Raw genomic sequence first — 21185 nt, 5'->3', positions numbered from 1 at the left:
TACTTCCTTGAACTCTCCTTCCCCTGCTGGCCTGGGGAAATCCCAGAGTGCAGGCTCTGGGTTGCAAGCCCCCGCTTTGCCCCTCTCTAGCTGGTGCTTACCACGTGTGCAAAACTCTGAGCCTCTGAGGAGGGTGGGCGGGATCCGGAGCCAGCCCTCCCTGCCCCTGCCCCTGCCCTGCCCTGCCCACGGGGGCCCCTGGTCTCATCTCACCTCCCTTCTCATTTGCTCCCCAGGATGGAAAACGGCTGTGGGAATGCATCTCCTCAGATGAAGGTGTCTGCATATGAACTGGCTCCTCTCACCTCTGTCTGGCCCCGGCTTCTTCTCTCTGCCCGCCTCCCTCGGGGACCACACGGCCCCTCCAGCCCCCACCCCAGGGGCTCTGCCTGGGAAGGGATCCCCATGCACAGACACACCCCCGGGGCAGGGACAGGTGTTCACAGAGCACGAGCCATGTGTGGCACTGGGAGCTGGCCTGATGGGAGACACAGAGGTCCAAGGTCACCTCTCCACCCCTCCCTCACCCCAAGGGGCTTCTGTTGCATTTGGGAGGGAATCCATGTTCACAGAGCCTGTTAGCAGTTCCCTGGGAGGTGAGGGGTGGTTGCCTGAAGGCAGCCTCTGAAGCCCAGGGTTCCGGGTGCCCAGCACTCTGGGAGCCAGAGATGGCCCATACCGTTCCCGGCGGGGGCCCACAGGGGGCAAAGGGGAACGAGAACAGGGGGCAGGAGCCGAGATTTCTTGAGGCATGGTAGGAAAAAAAGACTGGAAAAGTTGGATGGGGCTGGTTGTGGGGAATGCTGCCCTGGGAAGAACAACCGGGCTCTCTGTGCCCAGCTGCCTGTCCCCACTCCTGCTCTTCCTGCCAGAGACTCTCACAGCTCCTCCTCTTCTACGGGCAACGCTTGTTCTCCCCTCAGGGTCTGGAACTTTCTTTCTCTGGTTCTTTGCCCACCTACATCCTTCCTATCTTTCTGATCTCAGCCAAAATGTTGGTTCTCAGAGAGGCCCCCCTCCCATCTCCCTATCGAGAGCATTCCCCACTCCCCGCAGGCCCCCTCTCTGCTTCCTCCAAGGTGTCTTCCATGATTCCCTTCAAAGCATTATGACCAGGTGGAGTCGTTTTGTTTCTTTGCCTACTTGCTTATTGTCTGTTAGTGTCGGTCACGTCCCACTAGAATGAGGGAAGGGCCTGGACCTCTCTTTCCCCAGGGCTCCCACACTGGCCAGCTCGTGCCTGATGCTCAGGAACTAGTGTGGAATCGCCCTCGTGTGCTGGGCACTGTGCTAGGTGCTGACAATGCGGTAGTAGGGGAGAGCCACCCCTGGCCTCGTGGGGTCATAGTCAAGTGAGGGACAGAGCTGCTGAGCAGTGTCACGATGCAGGACAGGAGAGGAGGGAGTCTCTGAAAAGGGAAGGGCTGACTCGGGGTCAGGATCAGGGAGAGCGACCCCAGGAGCCAAGAGCTGCGGGGTGTGAGGGTCAAGGCAGTAGAGGACTGCAGTCAGGTTCAAGGGGAAGGGAGTCCACCCGTTAGGGACCCTGCAGAAGGGAGTGTGAGAAGGAGCGAGGAGACCGGGGAGGCATGCAGGGGCCACAACATGCAGGGCCCCGTGAGCCTCGGTAAGGGGTTTGGTGCTTGTTCTCCAAACCATGTGAGCAACTGGAGGTGTTGGAGCCACGGATTGACAAGGTCAGATGTGTGTTTTGAGTAAGTCATCTAAGGAGCCTGTGCTTTATCCAGCAGACAATGATGGCCTTGAAGCTATATTAGGAAGCTTAGTCTGGCTCAGGTCACGCAGATTGGAGGGGGAGGGCGGGAGGCGACCGAGGGCCGAGGGTAGAGAATAGTAGGGCCATTGTAACACATGAGGAGGGAGGCCACTGGGCAGGTGGAACAGGAGGTTGGCCTGGGCTGGGAGGAAGGGCGCAGAGGAACCCCCAGAACAAGATGACAAGCTGTGGGGAAGCCGGGCCAGGGGCGGGGGGCGGGGTCTGAACCTGGAGGATCTGCCGCCTGCAGAACTCGAGGAGGAAGAGTCAGTACAGGCATTGGAAGAACAGTCGGGTGGGCAGAGGAACTGCGTCCCGGAGGCGTTTGCCCATCAGGGCTGCCCCATCGGCCCAGTGTTGGGGCCCAGTGAGGAGCGGCTGTGGGACTGGACAGGGCAGGTGACACGGGGGAGTAGAGCATTGGTGGGTAAGAAGGGAGGGAGGGAGGGAGGGAGGAGCAGGTTAGGATTCCAGCTGTGCCACGTACAGCTGTGTGGCCTCATGCAGGTTATTAACCTCTCTGAGCCTCATTTATCTCCTCTATAAAATGGGAATAAGAATGATGATATTTTCGTCAAAGGGCTGTTGTGAATAGTTAGACACTTAGAATAAGCCTGTGCTCAGCCTGGCGTGTAGCAAATAGCAAACTAGCAAATGTGAGCCAAAGGAGGAAGAGGAAGAGAAAACCAGGGCCAACAGCTGAGGTGTGCTCGTATTAGAACAGCCCTGGATCTAGTTGGCAAAGGGGCAACACGCATGTACTGGGCACTGGCTTGTTTGTAGCCCTGCTCTGGCTCTTCTCACACAGCCGTGGCGCCCGACGCCCGCTGGGGCTCGGATTCTGGCCGCCAGCAGACCCCATGCGTGGGCCCCATGCTCCCGTGACAGAGTCCTCTCCCTGGCTCTGCGTGCTCTCCTCTGTGTCCTCCGGGCCTTACTTTCTCTCCCTCTTAGGCCAGGAACATGCCTGTTTGGCTCCCCGGCCAGGACCAGCCCCTCCCCAGCAGCAACTGTGCCATTCGAGTTGGGGACAAAGGTTGGTGGTCCCAGCCGGCCAGGGCATAGCCTGCACCCTGCCGTCGTCACCCTTGACCTTAGTTTGCCTGGCCGAGGAGGGCACGCTGGACTCCTCGGGGTCTCTGTTCCCAGCTGCCAGACAGAGTCTGCCCCCCGTGTGTCCCGCCACAGCTCAGGGCCTCCCTACCTACTCCGTGCGGCGAATCCCCCCAGGCTTCCCCTTGTCACCTGTCCTGCTTCCTGGGGATCCCCCGCCCCCACTGCTACCGTTGCTGCCCGCTGACTTCTGGGTAGGGGCACCAAGGAGCCCCTTCCTCCAGCTCAGCCCCGTCTTCCTTCCCCCTTCCAGTCCCCTATGACATTTACCGGCCGGACCACTCAGTGCTGACCCTGAAGCTGCCTGTGACGGCCTCAGTGAGAGAGGTGATGGCAGCGTTGGCCCAGGAGGATGGCTGGACCAAGGGGCAGGAGCTGGTGAAGGTCAACTCTGCAGGCGGTGAGTTGTGTCTCTGGGCAGGGTGGCCCCGAGGGAGAGGCCCCTTGGATCCGTGCCTAGACTCCCCCCCCATATTAAGATCATCATTTTTATCATATTCATCGATGTTAATGATGGTTAGCATTTAAGGGCGGTTCGTTATGTGTCTTCAAAGTGATCGGTGTGTGGTGTTTAAGAGCGTGAGCTCTGGAGCCTGCTGTCTGCATTTGAGCCCCGCCGTGTCTGTAGGTCCTTGAGCAGGATATTTAATCTCTCTGTGCTCTTTTTAGCACCTGTAAAATGGGGCTGATGAGAGTGCCTACTTCATAGAGGAACCGTGAGCAGTGCATGAGCTCGTTTATTTAAAGGTTTAGAATGGCGTCTGACACAGCAGTTCGTACATAGGTTTTATTATTATCATGCTCATATATCCATTTAATCCGAGTAACGACCTTATTGAGATAGGTACTTTCATCCTGTTTGCAGATGGGGAAACTGAAGCTCAAAGGGGTTATAGGCAATTTTCCCAAGTCCACATAGTAAATGAGAGACTCTGGCTTTTGACTCTAGGTAGTCCTCATTCATTCTGTCAGCCGGCAAACGTATTTGAGAGTCAGCTAGTGGGCCAGCGAGGTGTTGGGAGATAGAGGCACCATGGCAGGTGAGATGGAGGAGCTTGATGGTTAGGACCAGAAACAGGACTCCCGGACCTGGAATGGGATCCCAGGACCCACTGCTGACTAGCTGTGTGATCCTGGTCTGAGCAGAGGGCTTATCAGATTCCTCGTCTGTCACATGAGCACTAAAACTGCACCTATCTCACAGGACTGCTGTGGCCATTAGACAAGATAACGTATATAAAACATTCAGCACGAGGAGGCACAAAGTTAGTGCTCAGAACGGGGCAGCGTGAGAATTATTTAGACCTGCTTTCAGGGAACTTGGGCCATCAGAAACCGCTGCGAGTTCTCCGTGAAGGACACAGCCCCGGGGTTGACAGCTGGAGCCCAGGGTAGACAGGAATTAGGGGTACCCAAAGAATGAAGGCAAGGAGTGGAGGCCAGAAAAGCAAAACCTTCTCCCCCTTCAGGAAGTGGGGAGACAGGATGAAGTCATGGGTGCCTGTGCTCTGTTCTGGGAAGCACCGCCCTCTGGTGGCCACCTGGAGAATTACAGTTGTTCAAGGACTTGATTGACACCCTACTATGAGGCAGAAGCTGTTTAGAGCACTGACCTTCAGATTGTTTAGATGGACTTCCATGTCAGTGACTCATATTTTGACCACAAGCCCCCTTATATGTGTATATTTGCTTGTAAGTCATTTGCATATAGTCCTATACTAACATCGTATCAAGCTGCCTGCGACGTAAAAATGCAAAACAGAAGAGAAAAATAAATATGAGGTAATATTGTTTTGGACACATGGATGGTCTCGTAAATCTGGCTTTGGTGGCTACTGGCCTACAGACTGGGGACTCAAACGTGACTAAAAACACAGTCTCGGTCAGTAGGAAGTGGTGAAAATCAACACTAAGACCTCTGTAAGGCATTTCCAGTTTTCAAAGGGCTTTTCTATGCATCGTATACTTATGGCCACTACTTCCATAAATTAGTTTATTAGACTCGTGAGTAGTCAGGGTAAGTCTTGCTGTCTCCATGTGACCAAGGAGGAAGCTCAGGAAGACTCCAATATTGCCCAAGCTCTGCCTGTCTCGCTAAGAGCCCTGTCTCATCTTCCTCGGGTGTGCTGACCTGGGCAGTGCGGGTGTGTGGGCACCTGCCCCTGTGCATTCAGAGCATCTGCCCAGGACTCCAACCGGGCTGCTGGCAGAAGGGGCCTCCCAGCCTCCCAAATGGGGCCTCTACCCTGCCTTCAGGGGCTCCCTGGCCTCCGTCTCTGCACCCCGACCCCTCCCAGCCCACTCTCTGCTCTCTTTGCAGACGCCATTGGCCTGCAGCCAGATGCCCGTGGTGTGGCCACATCGCTGGGGCTCAACGAACGGCTCTTTGTTGTCAACCCACAGGAAGTGCGCGAGCTGGTAGGAACAAGCAGGGTGCCAGGGAGGAGCTGTGTTTTAGGGGTGGCAGAGGTGGGTGCAGGGGAGGGTCATAGAGAGGGGAGAGGGGGGCCTGGCTCTGGCTGCTGCTGGACGTAAGGGAGAAGAGGAAGGAGTGGGCCTCAGCGGATGGGAAGGTTCCAGTTGCTGGGGAAGAGAGAGAGCCGGTTGAGAGCTCTCAAGGAGAAACAAGACCCCCCCCCTTGTTGGGGGCTCCCCCAGGAGACAGGAGCCGTACAAGGAGGGGGTCTCCGCACTGGGGAGCCAGCGGGAGACTAGATGCCTCTTTGGGAAGCCCTATGCCTCAGAGGCCCTTCCGTTCCTGATAGCAGCCGTACCCGCCCAGACACCCCTTCAACCACAGGCACGGAGTCTCCGCCCCCAACTCTCTCCTTCCCTGCGCCTGTCCCCTGGGTTGCTCAGGCACCCCTCCTGAGCTCTCTTCCACCTGCAGACCCCGCTCCCCGAGCAGCTGGGGCCCTCCGTGGGCTCTGCTGAGGGGCTGGACCTGGTGAGTGCCAAGGACCTGGCGGGCCAGCTGACGGACCACGACTGGAACCTCTTCAACAGTATCCACCAGGTGCGGAGGCAGAGAGGGGAGGGGAGAGGCGCAGACGGCAGGGGCACCTCGCCCGGTGTGGGCTGATCTCCCCTGCTGTCCCCCATCCAGGTGGAGCTGATCCACTATGTGCTGGGCCCCCAGCATCTGCGGGACGTCACCACCGCCAACCTGGAGCGTTTCATGCGCCGCTTCAACGAGCTCCAGTACTGGGTGGCCACAGAGCTGTGTCTCTGCCCTGTACCCGGCCTGCGGGCCCAGCTGCTCAGGAAGTTCATCAAGCTGGCTGCCCAGTGAGTACCTGTGGGGCCGGTGGGTGTGTGGCAGAGCCCTGAGGCCACCTTCTCTCACATCCCCGTCCCTGCTCAGTCGAGCCCCAGGTGCCCACCCCATCTAGCCCCAGCCCCCACAGAGGCAGTGCTGGCCCAGCCTGGTCCTGGCCCCAGGCTGGCTGTTGCCTGGGTGTGGGGACTCCGTGGGTGTGGCTGCTTCCCCTGAGGGCCTCTGGGTCTTCCACTCACAGCCTCAAGGAGCAAAAGAATCTCAATTCTTTCTTTGCCGTCATGTTTGGCCTCAGCAACTCGGCCATCAGCCGCCTGGCCCACACCTGGGAGGTAGGTATGATCTGGCGAGATGGGGGGGGGGGGGTGCCCATCCCAGGAGTCCCTGCTGGGGATGTGCCTCCCGTCCCAGAGCAATGACCGCTCCATCTGCCTGTCCTTTGCAGCGGCTGCCCCACAAAGTCCGGAAGCTGTACTCGGCCCTGGAGAGGCTGTTGGTGAGTGCTGGGCCTTGGATCCTCCTTCCAGAAACCCTGATTCTGGGCTTCCCAGCAGCCCTTCTATGTGTCTTTGGTCACTTCCAGGGTTTCCAGCCCTGGGTCAGAGCCTGACTCTCTCTGGGCTGAGAGTCTGGGCTGCTGGCCGAAGGACGGAGTGTGAGCATTATGAGGGAGCTGCGCAGTGTATTATATCCCTCAGTGTGGGGAGCATTGGCCGTGGCTATGACGTCCTGTGTGAAGACCAGGACAGGGCCCATGTGGGGTCTGGCCTTGGGCTCTGATGCACCAGGGGAACATCAGGGGATCGCCGGTCTCCAGCCGACCTGCCTCAGGACCCTGGAAGCAAGTCCTGGCCCCAGACCCCACGGTGCACCGGGGCCTGTCAGTGGCCCCTCAGGGGATGCGAGGAGCCCGTGGGCTAAATTAGGCCAAATGATGAGGGAAGAGTAGGGGAGCCGACTGCCTCTCCCACTCCTCCTCCCTGCTAGGAATTGTTGGGGGGCTAAGAGGTTTGGAGAGTGTTCAAGAGAGAACTGGCACAAAGGTGCTTTTGTCAGCCTGGCTCTGAGCTCTTGGGAACAAAATTCCCTTTGCAGGCTCAAGAGGTTCAAAGGAATTTACTCGCTAGAGAGGGACAGGGGCAGAAACGAGAGAGAGAGAGTTTTGAAACCTGGAGGGCCCCTGAGAGACTAATGGCCATGAAGTTTGCTTGGGGGGCTGACCAGAGGCCAGGAAGCCGCGTGCGCGCTGGCTGGCCGAGTGCTTCAGGTCTCCTCCCGCCTCTGCAGAGCCCGCCGTGGTGAGACCTGGGGCCCAGGGGAAGCGGAGCTCCGAGAGGATGGTGTTTGCTTGTGTCGCGGTGCGTGGTGGGTCATGCTGAGCGGGGCCCTCCCTCGCTCACTGTGGCTTCTTCCCTCTCAGGACCCCTCATGGAACCACCGAGTCTATCGACTGGCCCTCACCAAGCTCTCCCCTCCCATCATCCCCTTCATGCCCCTTCTTCTCAAAGGTAATAGGACCAGAGCTTACCCTTCTGCCTCCGCCCTTCCAGTCCTGTGCCCATCTGTATGTCTATCTGACCCTCGGGGTGCTGACACGTTGGGGGCACAAAGATGAGTGAGGAGTTCCCAGGCTAGAAGCAGTGTTGAGACATGCAGGCAAGTGCTGGTGACATCAGATGGTGTCTGATACGAGAGGCCTAAGGGATACAAGGAAATTGCTCCAGGAGGTCAGAGGGGAACCGGAGGAAGAGGGCAGTGTGGGGCTGGGACAGACCCAAGGCTCTCATTATTGGCCCTTCGCCTTTCCTGGGCTGCAGGAAGGGGAAGAGCTTTGGGGACCTTTAAGCAAAACCCATCTCTTGACAGACATGACCTTCATCCATGAGGGAAACCACACGTTGGTAGAGAATCTCATCAACTTTGAGAAGATGGTGAGTTCAAGGACAGTTGAGAGTCTGCCCCTAGAGTGGGCTGGGGGATATGACTGTGGCCGTGGAAGGAGGTGGGGGGTGGAGCAGGAGATAGTCTAAAGGTATTATTAATAATACAGCTATGGGGGAGGCTGGGTGGCTCAGTCGGTTAAGCGTCCGACTCTTGATTTTGGCTCGGGGCGTGATCTTGCGGGTTGTGAATTTGTGCCCCACGTTGGGCTCTTCGCCGACCCTGCAGAGCCTGCTCGGGAGTCTCTCCCTCTCTCTCTGTCCCTCCCTGGCTTGTGTGCTCTCTGTCTCTCTCCAAATAAGTAAATAAACTTCAAAAAATAATACAAATACGAATACTTCTTTTAAATAGCCCCTGCTTCACTCCCTTGCATAGTGGAGAGGACAGCCTTTATCACCTCACCCTGCAACCAAGGCCCTCCAGGCCTCTTCCGCTCTAAGCCCTTCCTGATCTCTGTTCTTTCTCGCACTGCCTGCTCCCCGCGGGGCCGTTGGGTAGGCCGGGGCAAAGCAGACATGGCCCCATCTAGTCTCCGGGAGCGCCCCGCTCAAAGGGGGCTTGGTTACCAGCTGACCCACGGGCCACGCCAGGGTCCTGCCCCTCAGGCCTGGTCTTCTGTCCTCACAGAGAATGATGGCCAGAGCCGTGAGGATGCTGCATCACTGCCGAAGCCACAGCAATGGTGAGAGGGCTGATAACCCTGCTAGGAGCCCCCGCCCCACCTCGTCCCCTTCCAGGCTCTGGCTCGGCCCAGTCTCCCTGACTCCCCCCCCCTCACCCCACGCAGTGCCCCTCTCACCGCTCAGAAGCCGCGTCTCCCACCTCCACGAGGACAGCCAGGCAGCCAGGACATCCACGTGTAAGTGGGGCAGGGCTGGGTGCTGATGGGTCAGCCACGGCTGGCGTTTACAGGCACTTGCACGTATGATGCCCTGAGCTCTCCCCCACACCTCTGTGACGTAGGTAGAATGTTATCCCAGCTTACAGATGCACAAACAGGCCAGAGCACTGAAGTGACTTGGGCAAGGCCCCACAGTTAGTGACTCCAGGCCTGATTTTTTTTGGTTGGTCTTCAGCTGCATGAAATGGGATTAAATCATAAGCCACAGTTCATGTAACACTGTCATCATCGGCCCTTTATTTTATTTTACGTATGTATATATTGTGATAATATGATGAACACCGCTGGGCCCCAGCCAAGTGTGAGCACATTGACAAGAGCTTCCCCTCCCTACAGACCGTTTCCTCTTCCTGTGCCGCTAGAATATATTTATTTAGATATATTTGTAAATATATAGACATACATACACACACATGTACGTGTACATATCTCTTTAACGTGCTTCGTAGATATGTTATGAGCACAAAATATTCTTTAGTTTCAGTTGTTTTTGAATTTAGTAAAAGGAGTACTATGCTGTATGGAATCTTGGGGACCTGTTTTTTTCTGAGTCTGAGCTCTTAACCACCCTTCTGCTCCAGACTGGGGCGGGGGGGGGTGGACAGTCTTCAGGACTGGCTGTGGGAAGCGGCCGGGTGGGGGGGTGGAGGGCAGCAAGGGTCATTTGCTCCTTGTGGGAGAAGGGATGGGCTCTACCGAGTGGCATGGGTGCCCCCCCCACTCTCCTCCCCACCCCCACTCCCAAGTGGCATGGGTGACCCCCCCTGACCACTCTCCCCTACGCCCTCCCCTTCCCCCACCCCCACAGGCTCCGAGCAGTCGCTGAACACCCGGAGTCCAGCCAGCACCTGGGCTTATGTCCAGCAGCTGAAGGTCATCGACAACCAGCGGGAACTCTCCCGCCTGTCCCGGGAGCTGGAGCCGTGAGGAGGCTGGGGCCCGAGCGGGCACTTCCCGTCAGGAAAGCCAGGGCACGCCCGGGGCCAAGAGGCCCACAGGCTGGCCACAGCTGGGCAGGGCTCTCCGCAGAGTGGACTCAAGGCCCTGGAGCGGGCAGCGTGGAGGCAGCTGTCCCCTGTGATGACGGGTGGCCAAGGAGGACCTCGGAATGGAATGAGCCGGGGCCCAAGGCCAAGGAATGGGGGGCAGAGAGGCCCTGGAGTGGGTGGGAGAGCAGAGCAGGTGCTGGGACTCTGGGTTCAATAGAGAGCTCTCCACACCAGGTTTTTCCCAGATTCTGTGTCTTGTGGCTTTGTTGTCAGGCCATCTGTAGGCGGTTTGTTTTCGCAGCGGACAGAGGGAGCCTGTCACATCTGTGGGGCGGGTGTGTGGCAGGGGCAGGGTGGCCGCCTGGGGAGGGGCGCGGGGGAGGGGCCGTCCTGCTTTTCTTCCCAGAGCACAGGAGATAAACAGTCGGGTGTGGCCAGGGCTGTTCCTACGGGCAGGGGGGCAGGCGTGATGGTCCCTGGGGAGCCTTACCATTAACATGAATTAACCGGGATGCTGTGTTCCCAGGCCAGCTCCGTTGGGGCATGGCAGTGAAGGCGACACCCTCCCAAACTCAAGAGCTGAGGAGGAGGTGCTGTGCTCCAGAGTGGACCCAGAGAGGCTGACAAACGGTCCCGCTGGTCTCTGGGGTCCAGGCAGGACGCCAAGATGGCTGACCGCCATCCAAACCTAACCCCCTGACCACAGGGGCCGGAGCGGCTGCTGGAGCCTGGAGCCCCTGTCAGTGGCCGGCCGGGGCGACCCTTGGCTCTCCAGTGTGGTCTGCGAGCACTGTCACAGCCCAGCTGTGACTAACTTCCTCCACCCTCGCCTCCTGGCTGCACTTGCTGTCCCTCTCTGCCTGCAGCACGTCTCAGCCTGTTGGGTGGTCCTCACCATGAACCGGGGCCTCAGAGAAGCGGCAGGTGATGCGTAGAGAACACTGAGGCCGAGGCTTCGGAGGGGAGCCCATCCCTTTCTGAGCCACAGCCGGATCCCGGGAAATCCAGTCTCTTCTCAGGGATGAGAATGGTCCCAGCAAGCTCCGTCAGCATTCAGTCCTTCCCTCCCCTGCCCTGCAGCAGCCCCCTCTCTCCCCAGGGCCTCCTTCCTCTCAGCGGGGGGAGGTGCCCTGTCTGGCCCGGAGAAGGATCTCTTGGCCTTGGGGATGACCCCAGAGTAGGTATTGAGCAGCCGGGCCCTAGGGCGTCTGGAGGCCATGGGCCCATACCTGGAGGTGGACTAGACAGCTGGTGTGGCTCCGTACTCGCCCAAGTCCTCCTCCCCTCACCCCTGCACTGCCAGACCTCTCTTCTCCCTGTGGTCATGGACACACACACAAACTGCTTCCGGAGAGAATTAGAGCCCTTCACGGGAGGCGGCACAGCTGGGATCGTACCTCAGGTTTCTGAGTGACCGTGAGCAAGTTAAGGAACAGTTCTCCGCTTCCATTTCTCCATGGGTAAGGTGGGTGTGATGGTCTCAGTCCAGCTCTAAGTGACAAGCAAGTCGAACTATAGCTCTGCCTCAAGGGCCAAGGAGACGGCCTCGGCCCGACGGGGTGGGTGGCAGCAACGGGGTGAAGCTGGGCAGAGCCCACTCCTCCAGGGAGAGCCTGGTAGGGCAGGTGGCAGGGTGCCCAAGCCCGTTCCCTTGCCTGTGGGTGGAGATGCAGGACCACGGGGCACGGAAGCTGCCAGAGCTGAGCAATCATGACATGAGGCCCCAGCCTTGGTGAGTCAGGACTCCCAGGGGCTCGCTTCCCCCCTGAACGCATTGTCTGCTGGGGTTTGGTCAAAGGCCAGACCGGCCTGCCGGCCACAGCCCTTCACCATCCTCTCAGACCCGGGGGCGAGACCGGCTCTGCAAAGACAGCGTGGAAGCCAAGCTGGTCGGGGCTGGTGTCCTTGTCAGCATTCCTACTTGTCTTCTCTGGGGCCACATCGATGTCCCTTCTGCCTTGAACCACCCCACAACCTCCCAGCTGCCTCAGTCCCTTGGACACACCTTTCGAGCCTGTTGGGAGAGGCTTTGCCAGGAAAACAGTGCCCAGGACGGGCAGGAAGTCACAGACGGGGCTCTGGAGACCCTGGTACCTGGGCTGGGTCACCATGGAGGAGGGAAAGGCTCCAGGTCACGGTGGCTTCTTGCTCTTAGGGCCACACCAGCTCTGTCGCCCTGACCACCTAGGCATGAGGGTGCTGGGGGGCATCCTCTCGTGTCCTAGCCGCCCAGGCCGTGCTCGGGGGGCTCCCAGTTGGTGTCCCGGCTTCAGGACAGCTGTGGCGGGTGGAGAAACTCATGGGACTGCTGGGAGAAGAAAGTATGAGAGAAGGCCTTTTAAACAAAACCCTCTCTTACCTAAAAGGAGGTAAAGCAGAGAGGGAATGTGCGCGCGTGTGCACACGTGCTCCGAGAGGAGGAACAGAATGTAGCAGATCACTCTTCCTCTCCAGTACACCCACGTACTCACCCCTCCCTCACCCCTGACCCCTCGCTTCCTTGTGAAGGCCGGGACGCTAATTGTGGGGTGCGTCCAGGGAGGGTCACGCCTCTCCAGCAGGCCGAGCAGGATCTGGTGAAAGGGTAGGGCAGGCCGGGAGCCCAACTGTCGGACCTTCCGTCTCCTCCAGCTTTTCTCCCTGGGAGCCAGCCCTCCTCTCTCTCTCTACGAGCCCTGGGCCTCTGGCCACTAGGCTTTCCAAGCAGCAAAGATTAATCTCAATATTGCTGTTACTCAATAGTATTTCCCATGCTGATTTAGATTTGAAGAGTTTTCATCCTCTCCAGCATACTTTCACCTCTATTATCTTATTTTTATGCTGATAATAAGGCAGGTGTTTTTGCCCCACCCCACCCCCATTGTACAGTCAAATTGAGGCACAGAATGATCTGCCTAAGGTCACAGAGCTGGCTAATAAGCAGGTGGACTGGTGGAGACTGGGTGTGTTATCAGCTGGGCCCGTGCCATGGGCCTTAGCTCACCCCTGCCCTTTCCTGGTGCCCCTGGCGCTCCAGATGCAATCTCCCTTGAACCCCAACATTTTCTTCTCTTATAGGAACGGGCCCAGGCATGGACATTCCCCCCTCCCTCACTTCATGTTTGAAATCTTACATAGTAGGGGCTCTGTGAATGAGACAGGCAGTCCTGGCCCTCCTGGAGCAGACCACCCAGCCAGGCAGACAGACAGACAGACAGACACAGAATGAGGCTGTCAGAAGGGACAGGATGCGCAGAGAGCAAGTCCAGAGAGTGGAGGGTGCCTAGGGCCGTGCGGTCTCACTGCTCACCCCCAAGCATTTAGGCACAGCTCTGCCTCGCAGAGTTGGGGGTTCTCTCCACTTACCACTGGTGAGAGCCACTGAGTATCCTGAGCATCAGACAGGTATAGTGGCTGCTGGCCGGGGCAAACTCTGGCCTGACGGTTGTTCTTGATTCCTTCTTCCCTCCCACGGACGAATAGACCAGAATGTAAATGCATTTCCAAATGTATCCTCACGCCCTGCCCCGTACACAAGTGCTAGGCTTCTCACACAGCTGCCGGAGGTGGGCGGAGGGGGGCCTGGGCCTGACCTAACAGTCCCCTTAGGCCTGTCCAGTTGCCCCAGACAATCCAGGTATCTGCCCCTGAGATTCTAGACTCTTCAAGACCCGAGCCCCGCCCTCCTGTTGCTCAGCTGGACATGGCGCCTTGTGGCCCCGGTGATGAGCGGCTGTTGTCCCTCCCTGTGATGATGAGAGCAGATCCCTCTGAGAAGCTGAGTCTGACTCAGCTGTGCTTTCAGAGCATCTTGTTAGTCATGCCTGGGGCCTTCCTGGAGCAGGTGGCCCCGCTGGGGCCAGAAGGGATGCTGCTGGTGGTAGGTGGAACACCGTGGAAGGAACATGGGCCCAGTGACTCCCAGAAGAAGAGGAAAGCTGCGTCCAGAGCTCAGATCCACTTTTTAAGGGAAGGTGTGGGATTCTAGTTGCTTGCATATGTTTAGACTTCGACCAGCGTGGACGCTGGGTGAAGGAGCCCTATGTATAGGGCCTCATCTGACTCTGCCCGACATGTTCTCAGCCCTTGGGGAGAACTCAAGGCCTCAGTTGTCTGGCTGGGGTGTGAGGTGTGGGCAGCCGGAGCTGGGTTGCTGGGTTGCTGAATGGAGGAGAATGCAGGCTTTCCTGGTACCAAGGGGACTGTAGCCATCAGACGGGTGGAGGGAGGGTGACTTTTTGCTGGGGTCATGACAGCAAGGCATTTTTAGCTTACTCTGCCTTCCAGAAAGGTGCCCTGTAAACCAGAGCGCAAGGCGGCACAGGTGGGTGTCAGGGCAGCCCTCCGTGGGTGGCAGCGAGTGGAGCCAGAGGGGCCTAGGCCTCAGCGGCCACGTGGCCTTGGGCAAGTCCCTTCCTCTCTTTCCCTTGCTTTCCCGATTTATAAACAGGGATATGGACTAGAAGGGTTTGGGTTGTATTCCCACTCTCAGTGTCTTGACTCAGGCTGTGCAAGGCAACGGGAGATGAGGGGGCAGCGACCCCTCTTGGTCATAAAGCTGCGACTCTCCGAGCATCTTCCCAGTGGTGGCCTCCAGCCAGGACGGAGTGTCAGCTGCGAGCAACTTTTTTAGAAGGATTTTCAGAGAGTCCCCTACCCCTAAGTATTGCCTCCTGCAGCCTGCCTGAGCTCTGGTTGTCTGTAGAAGGCCCCTGTTGTGTAGATACATAACTTGGGAATTCTAATGGTCTAATGGTCAGGATTCTAATCCTTCTAATGGTCACTTCAAGGGAGAACTAGAAAGGAAGAGCCCTGAGGCAAGGCAGTAGGGGAGTTTTTATGACACTGGGCGAGGGGCAAGGCCCAGAGTATCACTTGGGGAGCACTGGGTAGCGCAGGGCACCCCAGGGCGAGGCAGGTGGCCGGCTTCACCTGCTCGGCTTTGCTGGGGCCGGTCCTGCAGGGGCAACCCATGCAGAACAGGAGTCTGCGGGTCCCACGTGGACTCTGGTGGCTCACGGAGGAGGTCGGCCTTCTCGATCTCTCTTCTTCTCTTCGTTCTTGACTTCTGTGCTGGGCAGCTGCTGGGAATATCATCAAAGAGATCACAAAGCCATGGATTTGTTCCCCCCTGATGCTCCTAGCTTCCCCCAGATCATGTCATGGGGCTGCAAGCCCCACGCCCAGAAAATAAGCCACCCCCTTTGGCAATCAAACCAGGTGAGCTCGACGGTGCGATTCATTGAAGTCATTCCCCCAAACTTGAAAATACTCAAAAGCGCATTACATTTTTAAAATACAAATTTGTTCATGGAATTATAAAAAGAAATCACATGATGGAGAGTTTAGGTTAGGAAAACTGACACTTTCTCATGCTTTATGGCTGTCTTAAATGTTATTTTTTTCACAGAGGCGTCCCTAACCATCCTATCTAAATTAGATCTTTTGTGGCCCTGCATTTTTTAATTGAAGTATAATTAATCTACAGTGTTCTATTAGTTTCAAGTGTACAATAGAATGATTCAGCAGTTCTGTACATTACTCAGTGCTCATCATGATAAGTGTACTCTTAACTCCTGTCGCCTGTTTCACCCATCCCCCCCACCCATCTCCCCTCTGGTAACCATCGGTTTGTTCTCTGTCGTTTTTGATTTGTCTCGTTTTCGTTGGTTTGTTCATTTGTTTTGTTTCTTAAGTTCCACATATGAGTGAAATCATATGATATTTGTCTTTCTTTCTCTGACTTACTCCACTTAGCATAACACTTTCTAGATTCATCCATGTTGTTGCTAATGGCAGGATTTCACTATTTTTTATGGCTGAATAATATTCCATTATGTATATATGATATATAACACACACACACACACACACACACACACACACACCACTTCTTTATTCATCCATCTATCTATCAGTGGATACTTACGTTGCTTCCGTATGTTGGCTATTGTCAACAATGCTGCAATAAACATGGGGGTCCTTATACCTTTTTTTTTTTTTTTAATTTTTTTTTTTTTAACGTTTATTTATTTTTGAGACAGAGACAGAGCATGAACGGGGGAGGGGCAGAGAGAGAAGGAGACACAGAATCGGAAGCAGGCTCCAGGCTCTGAGCCATCAGCCCAGAGCCCGACGCGGGGCTCGAACTCACGGACCGTGAGATCGTGACCTGAGCTGAAGTCGGACGCTTAACCGACTGAGCCACCCAGGCGCCCCTCCTTATACCTTTTTGAGTTAGTTTCTGTTTTCTTTGGGTAAATACCCAGTAGTGGAATTACTGGATCACCTGGTAAATCTATTTTTAAAATTTAGAGGAACCTCCATACCGTTTTCTATACTGACTGTACCAGTTTGTATTCCCATAGTGTATGAAGGGTCCTTTTCTCCGCAATCTTCACTAACGCTTGTTGTTTCTTGTCATTTTGAGTCTAGCCATTCTGACTGGTGTGAGATGATATCTCATTGTGGTTTTCATTTGCATTTCCCTGATGATGAGTGATGTGGAGCCTCTTTTCATGCGTCTGTTGGCCATTCTTATGTCTTCTTTGGAAAGATGTCTTTTCAAGCTCTGCCCATATTTTAACTGGGTTGTTTTTACGATGTCGAGTTGTGTAAGTTCTTTATATATTTTGGATATTAACCCTTTGTCAGGCATATCATTTACAAACATCTCCAATGGTTTCCTTTGCCACGCAAAAGCCTTTTATTTTGGTGTAGTCCTAATAGTTGCATTTTGCTTTTGTTTTTCTTGCCTCAGGAGACATATCTGGGAAAACGTTCCTATGTCTGATGTCAAAGAGATTACTGCCCATGTTTTGTTTTGTTTTTCTAGGAATTTTATGGTTTTAGCTCTCACATTTAGATCCTTAATCCATTTTGAATTTATTTCTGTGTATGGTGGAAGACAGTGGTCCTATTTCATTCTTTTGCATGTAGCTGTCCAGTTTTCCCGGCACCATTTATTGAGGAGATGGTCTTTCCCCCGCTGCCTATTCCTGCCTCCTTTGTTGTAGATTAATTGACCATAGATGTGTGGGTTTATTTCTGGGCTCTCTGTTCTGTTCCATTGATCTATGTGTCTTTTTTTTTTTTTTTTTAAACACACACTTAACCTGGTCTTGCTATGTGTCAGGCACTGTTCTAAGGGCTTTGCAAGGATTAACTCATTCAATCTTCGCAGAATCCTTGTCAGGTACTCCTACTTTCTCTATTTTACAGTTATGGGGAGAAACCAAGGCACAGAGAGGTCAGGAAATCCAGCCAGGCTGGTACAGCTGGCGAGTGGCAGAGCTGGGATTCGAACCCAGGTGGCTTGGCTTTTGAACCAGCGGTCTTGGCATTGTGCTCTGCTCCCCCAATCACAGCTTGCAGTGTGCTTTGTCCATGGTCTCCCTCCCCCTTTGGCAGCGGAGCTCCCTGTCCTCTCATCCACTTTGCTCAGCAAGGTCAAGTGAATGAACAAAGGCTGAGAGAGGTGAAGTGCCCATAAGCTAACTACCTTAGACACTAATTATGATACTTTTGACAGATTGTGGATCTTCACACCATGGGTAGGAACCACTCCCGTCAGTCCCAACGTCGTCTTTGTGAGGGCGGAACGGCCAGCTGTGCCAACACACCTGGGGCAAGAGGCCAGTGAGGGGCCTCGTGCCAGTGCCTGGCTCCTGCTTGGCTGCTCCCGGCTCCTCTGTCTTGCCCTTGCCCTTGCTCACTCCCTTGCCGTCTCTCTGAACCTCCTTATCTCTGTCTGCCTGTCTCATCCGCTTCTCTTTGTTCCTGTCTGTGCCTCCAGACCCTCCCCCAGACTACTGGGGTCTGAGGACACGAAATAGAAATTTTATTTCATGAACACTATTGGGCAGTGTAAAACCAACATCAGCACAGCTGGCATAAGATGTAGGCAGATGGTTACTTTGGGATCCTAAAAAGCAGTTTAAGTTGAGTTATCTGTTACGTCGTGGGTTCGGAAGCTGCTGGAATCCCGGGTCCTGTCTGACCCCTGCAGTGGTGGTGCTAAGGGGTGGCTTGGGGGGTTAGATGCCCCTAAGTTTCCATTAGTTCCAAACAAATGTGCAATAATGCCAAAAATGGTGTGTTTGCTACAAAAACGTAACTACCCAGTGAATGCCTACACCCCATTTCTACCCACTGCCCATAAGCCGCCCACCCTGTGCATACTCAGGAGCCTCCAAGCCTCAGACAGGGATCTGTCTGCTCTCTGTGTTGTTCATTATCTTCCATCAAGCCTTTATAACAAGTGGGGCTGGAAGGCTCGGTTCCTTCCTTCCTTCCTTCCTTCCTTCCTTCCTTCCTTCCTTCTTGGTCCCTTGCACATGTTAACATGGTTACTGAAGATACATTCAATGAAAATACAAAGTGGTAGAGGGGATCCAGAAGGCAGACTCCCTGTCACAAAGAATTTCAGAGGTGAGCTGAAGAAACAACCTGTATGGATGAAGTTAAATGGCAGGGCAGGGGCTAACCGACACCACATCGGCAATAACACCAGAGGCGTCGTGATATGCAAGACGCGCCCAGGACAAATATCAAGAGCTGAGTTCACAGGCAGGAGGGGTTACCCTGGCAGGAGAGCTGAAGTCAGGCTGTGTGGAAGGGTGGGTTTGTCCCGGGACGGGAGGTGAGTAGGCCATGGACAGTAGCGGGGAGGGCACTACAGGCTTGGGGTTTGGCCAGCAGAACCAGACGCACAGCCTGGGACTCTGACAAATGGCCCGGGTGGCGTGTCTGACTCATGCATCCGGGGCAGGTGGCGAGTGTGATGCTGAATATCAGGGCTGCCCACGAACCTAAAAAGAAATGCCTGGAAATCCAACGGTGGCACACAACATACGAACCCATGCGAACGAAAAACACACACGGAGCCGTTCTAAAACACATTCAGTAAGGCGTAACTACAGACAAGGGTGGTTCACAAGCGACCGGATGTGGGTGACTGTCTTGGGTCTCGACCCTGGGTACTTATAGGCCACAGTGGCATGGAGGCTGGAGATCTAGCACCTTTAGGTGCCGGGGGTCCCCTTGGGAGGTGACTAGGTCTCACCTGCGCTGGGCCAGCTGCAGGGCCCTTTCCGTTCTGGTCTTGTGCTGAAGTGACCCAGGCTCGGTTTCACAGAGGACAAGGATGGTGGGTAGGCTGGCCTGGGTCAGTCCCTCCCATAGCCTGTGGCCCCCCCCGCAACCACCTTGGTGGCCCAGAGACGCGTGGGGTCTACTTCAATCAGCAGTCTAACGCTGGGCCATCTCTGTCCTCTGTCCCACTTAGAAACCAAGGTTCTAAGAACAGCTTTCCAGCCCAGCCTGAATCCTGCCCATCCAGTAAACGGCATAGCACCAGGCACACGGTGAGCGCTCCGTAAATACTTGCTGATGGAATGCTCATTGCTCACACTGCTGACAGCCCGCCTGCCTCCTGATCCTTGCCCAGGTGGCTTCGCCCTCTAAACCTTCCACAGCGGCACGCAATCCTCACTTCCTGATGGAGAGGAGGCCCCCCCGCCCCGTTGGTGCTCTCATCACGGGCGCACCGTCTCCCGCGCACCTCTCCCCACCCCCTCCCTGCCCTCGGTCACCAGAATGCAGCCTCCCGGGCCTCCCACCTTGCTGGCTGGCCCCACGGCAAGAGCTTTCGATCAAGGGTGGAAAGCCCACGTGAAGACCCAGCCGGTGAGAGAACTCAGAAAGAGGAACAGCAGAGGTTTCTGTCTAGACCAGCTGCTGTCTGCAATACCATTTAATGCGTTCGTCTCTATGTACATACGTACGTGCATCTAAGTTTATCTAGGAGGCGCTTCGTGTGAACGTACAGATGTGTGTTCATACCTTGGCGGGTGGACTTTTTTCCTCCTGTCCTATACTTGTGGCCATGTCAGCGCATCTTGGGATGTAGAGTCCTGGGGTTTGGGGATCCGATCCGGGGAGTGGGGATGAGCAGCCCCGAGAGGCACAGAGGCATTCAGGTGGAGGCAGGATAGCCTCTCAGGATCGCGTAAGGGCTTGCAACACCATACTTTAGTTGCCACTGAGTCTGAGTGCAGACCCCCTTGCATAGCAACCCAGACGCGATTAAGTGGTTGTTGATGCGTTTTGCGAGACAACGGGACGTCAGTGCCCCTTAGGATGACCTCTGGTGGGAAGCCCCACTGCATAGCTCACCGATGTGCTCCCGACCGTGTCTCCCAACCATTCTGGGCCTCAGTTTCCTCATCGGTGAGTGAGGATAGCAACGGTACCGTTAAGGGTTGCAGGGAGAGTAAAGGAGAGGGTGCACAGGGGGCTTCGTGTGTGACAAGTGACACATGCTTCATCGGTGTTAACAGTTGTCCTCAACGTTGGCGTTGTAGTTCTTGCCTGGGGACCTGGGTCTGAGAGAGCCGGGTCCTCTGATGCGCCCTCTGGCTCTATGGGGTCAGTCTCAACCGTCCCTGGCTCCCAGCCTTGCTCCTGGCCTACACTTCCCCTGTTGGAGGGAGGCGCTCCTGCCCCAGAAGCTCTGTCCCACAGGCAGGTCAGCTGGACAGTAGGGTCACACCGGCAGGGCTCGACAGCCTGGCCTTACCCAGGGTTCACCCGGCTGGGCCCTTGAGGGCACCGTCCACCCCGAATTCCGAGGCGTCATTCTCCTGGCCCAGCCAGTGACAGTCTCCTTTATTCCTTAAACTAACTAGAGTCTGAGATCTGGGCCTGTGCTGCCCACCCCCAGAGGCCGCGGGTTCTGGCTGGTGGGGGTCGCTGCCTGCTCTCGGCTTGTGCAGACGAAACTCAGGCAGGCCGAGCAGCCTTTCTGCTCCTACTCCTTCCACTGGCCTCCCCTCTCCAGGAAAGGGCCAGGCGGACTCGTCAGCTGTGCTTCTGCTGTGAGTCCCTCGCGAGGTGGCTTGCCGCAGGCTGTCCCCTGCATCCCGGAGACCCCACCTGTGGCCTCTTCTCCACACGGCGCAGGTGGAGGACCGTCCCTAACCCTGGGCCGGGGCGGGAAGCCCCGAAATGAACTTGGAAGGGATTGTCAGGTCCAACCCTGTCATTTCAGAGATGGGAGACTGAGGTCAGAGAGGGGAAGTGTCTCACGTTTCAAGCACACTGGCTGAGGGTGACACGCCCTCCTACTTCACCCCTGGCAAAAAGTCACTATAGAGTAGTCTCAATCGTTCATCAATTGTGCCTTTTCATTGGAGAGTTTTCTTCTAT

The 21185-nt window shown here is 55.9% G+C and overlaps 1 protein-coding gene across 5 annotated transcripts in view; it reads left to right on the top strand.

Annotated features, from left to right (window-relative positions):
• The window catches only part of RAPGEF3 (Rap guanine nucleotide exchange factor 3), a 38678-nt gene that overhangs the window by 11771 nt on the left and 5722 nt on the right, over positions 1–21185 (top strand). For 2 of the 5 annotated variants that reach the window (XM_032593960.1, XM_032593957.1), the window contains 14 exons: positions 237–276; positions 2732–2813; positions 3144–3290; positions 5211–5308; positions 5781–5906; positions 5997–6178; positions 6409–6499; positions 6613–6663; positions 7588–7675; positions 8034–8098; positions 8736–8790; positions 8896–8967; positions 9818–11463; positions 19264–19342. In XM_032593960.1, coding sequence (XP_032449851.1) covers positions 237–276; positions 2732–2813; positions 3144–3290; positions 5211–5308; positions 5781–5906; positions 5997–6178; positions 6409–6499; positions 6613–6663; positions 7588–7675; positions 8034–8098; positions 8736–8790; positions 8896–8967; positions 9818–9936 — 1216 coding nt within the window. In that variant the 3' untranslated portion in view covers positions 9937–11463; positions 19264–19342. The remainder of the gene's footprint in view (positions 1–236; positions 277–2731; positions 2814–3143; positions 3291–5210; positions 5309–5780; positions 5907–5996; positions 6179–6408; positions 6500–6612; positions 6664–7587; positions 7676–8033; positions 8099–8735; positions 8791–8895; positions 8968–9817; positions 11464–19263; positions 19343–21185) is intronic. The other 3 variants (XM_030322428.1, XM_032593959.1, XM_032593958.1) reach the window with 3 other exon arrangements.

This window comes from Lynx canadensis, chromosome B4 (assembly GCF_007474595.2).
Source record: "Lynx canadensis isolate LIC74 chromosome B4, mLynCan4.pri.v2, whole genome shotgun sequence".
Classification (NCBI taxonomy): domain Eukaryota; kingdom Metazoa; phylum Chordata; class Mammalia; order Carnivora; family Felidae; genus Lynx; species Lynx canadensis.
The sequence above is the reverse complement of the archived record's forward strand: the minus strand, read 5'-3'. Positions and strand labels throughout refer to the sequence as shown.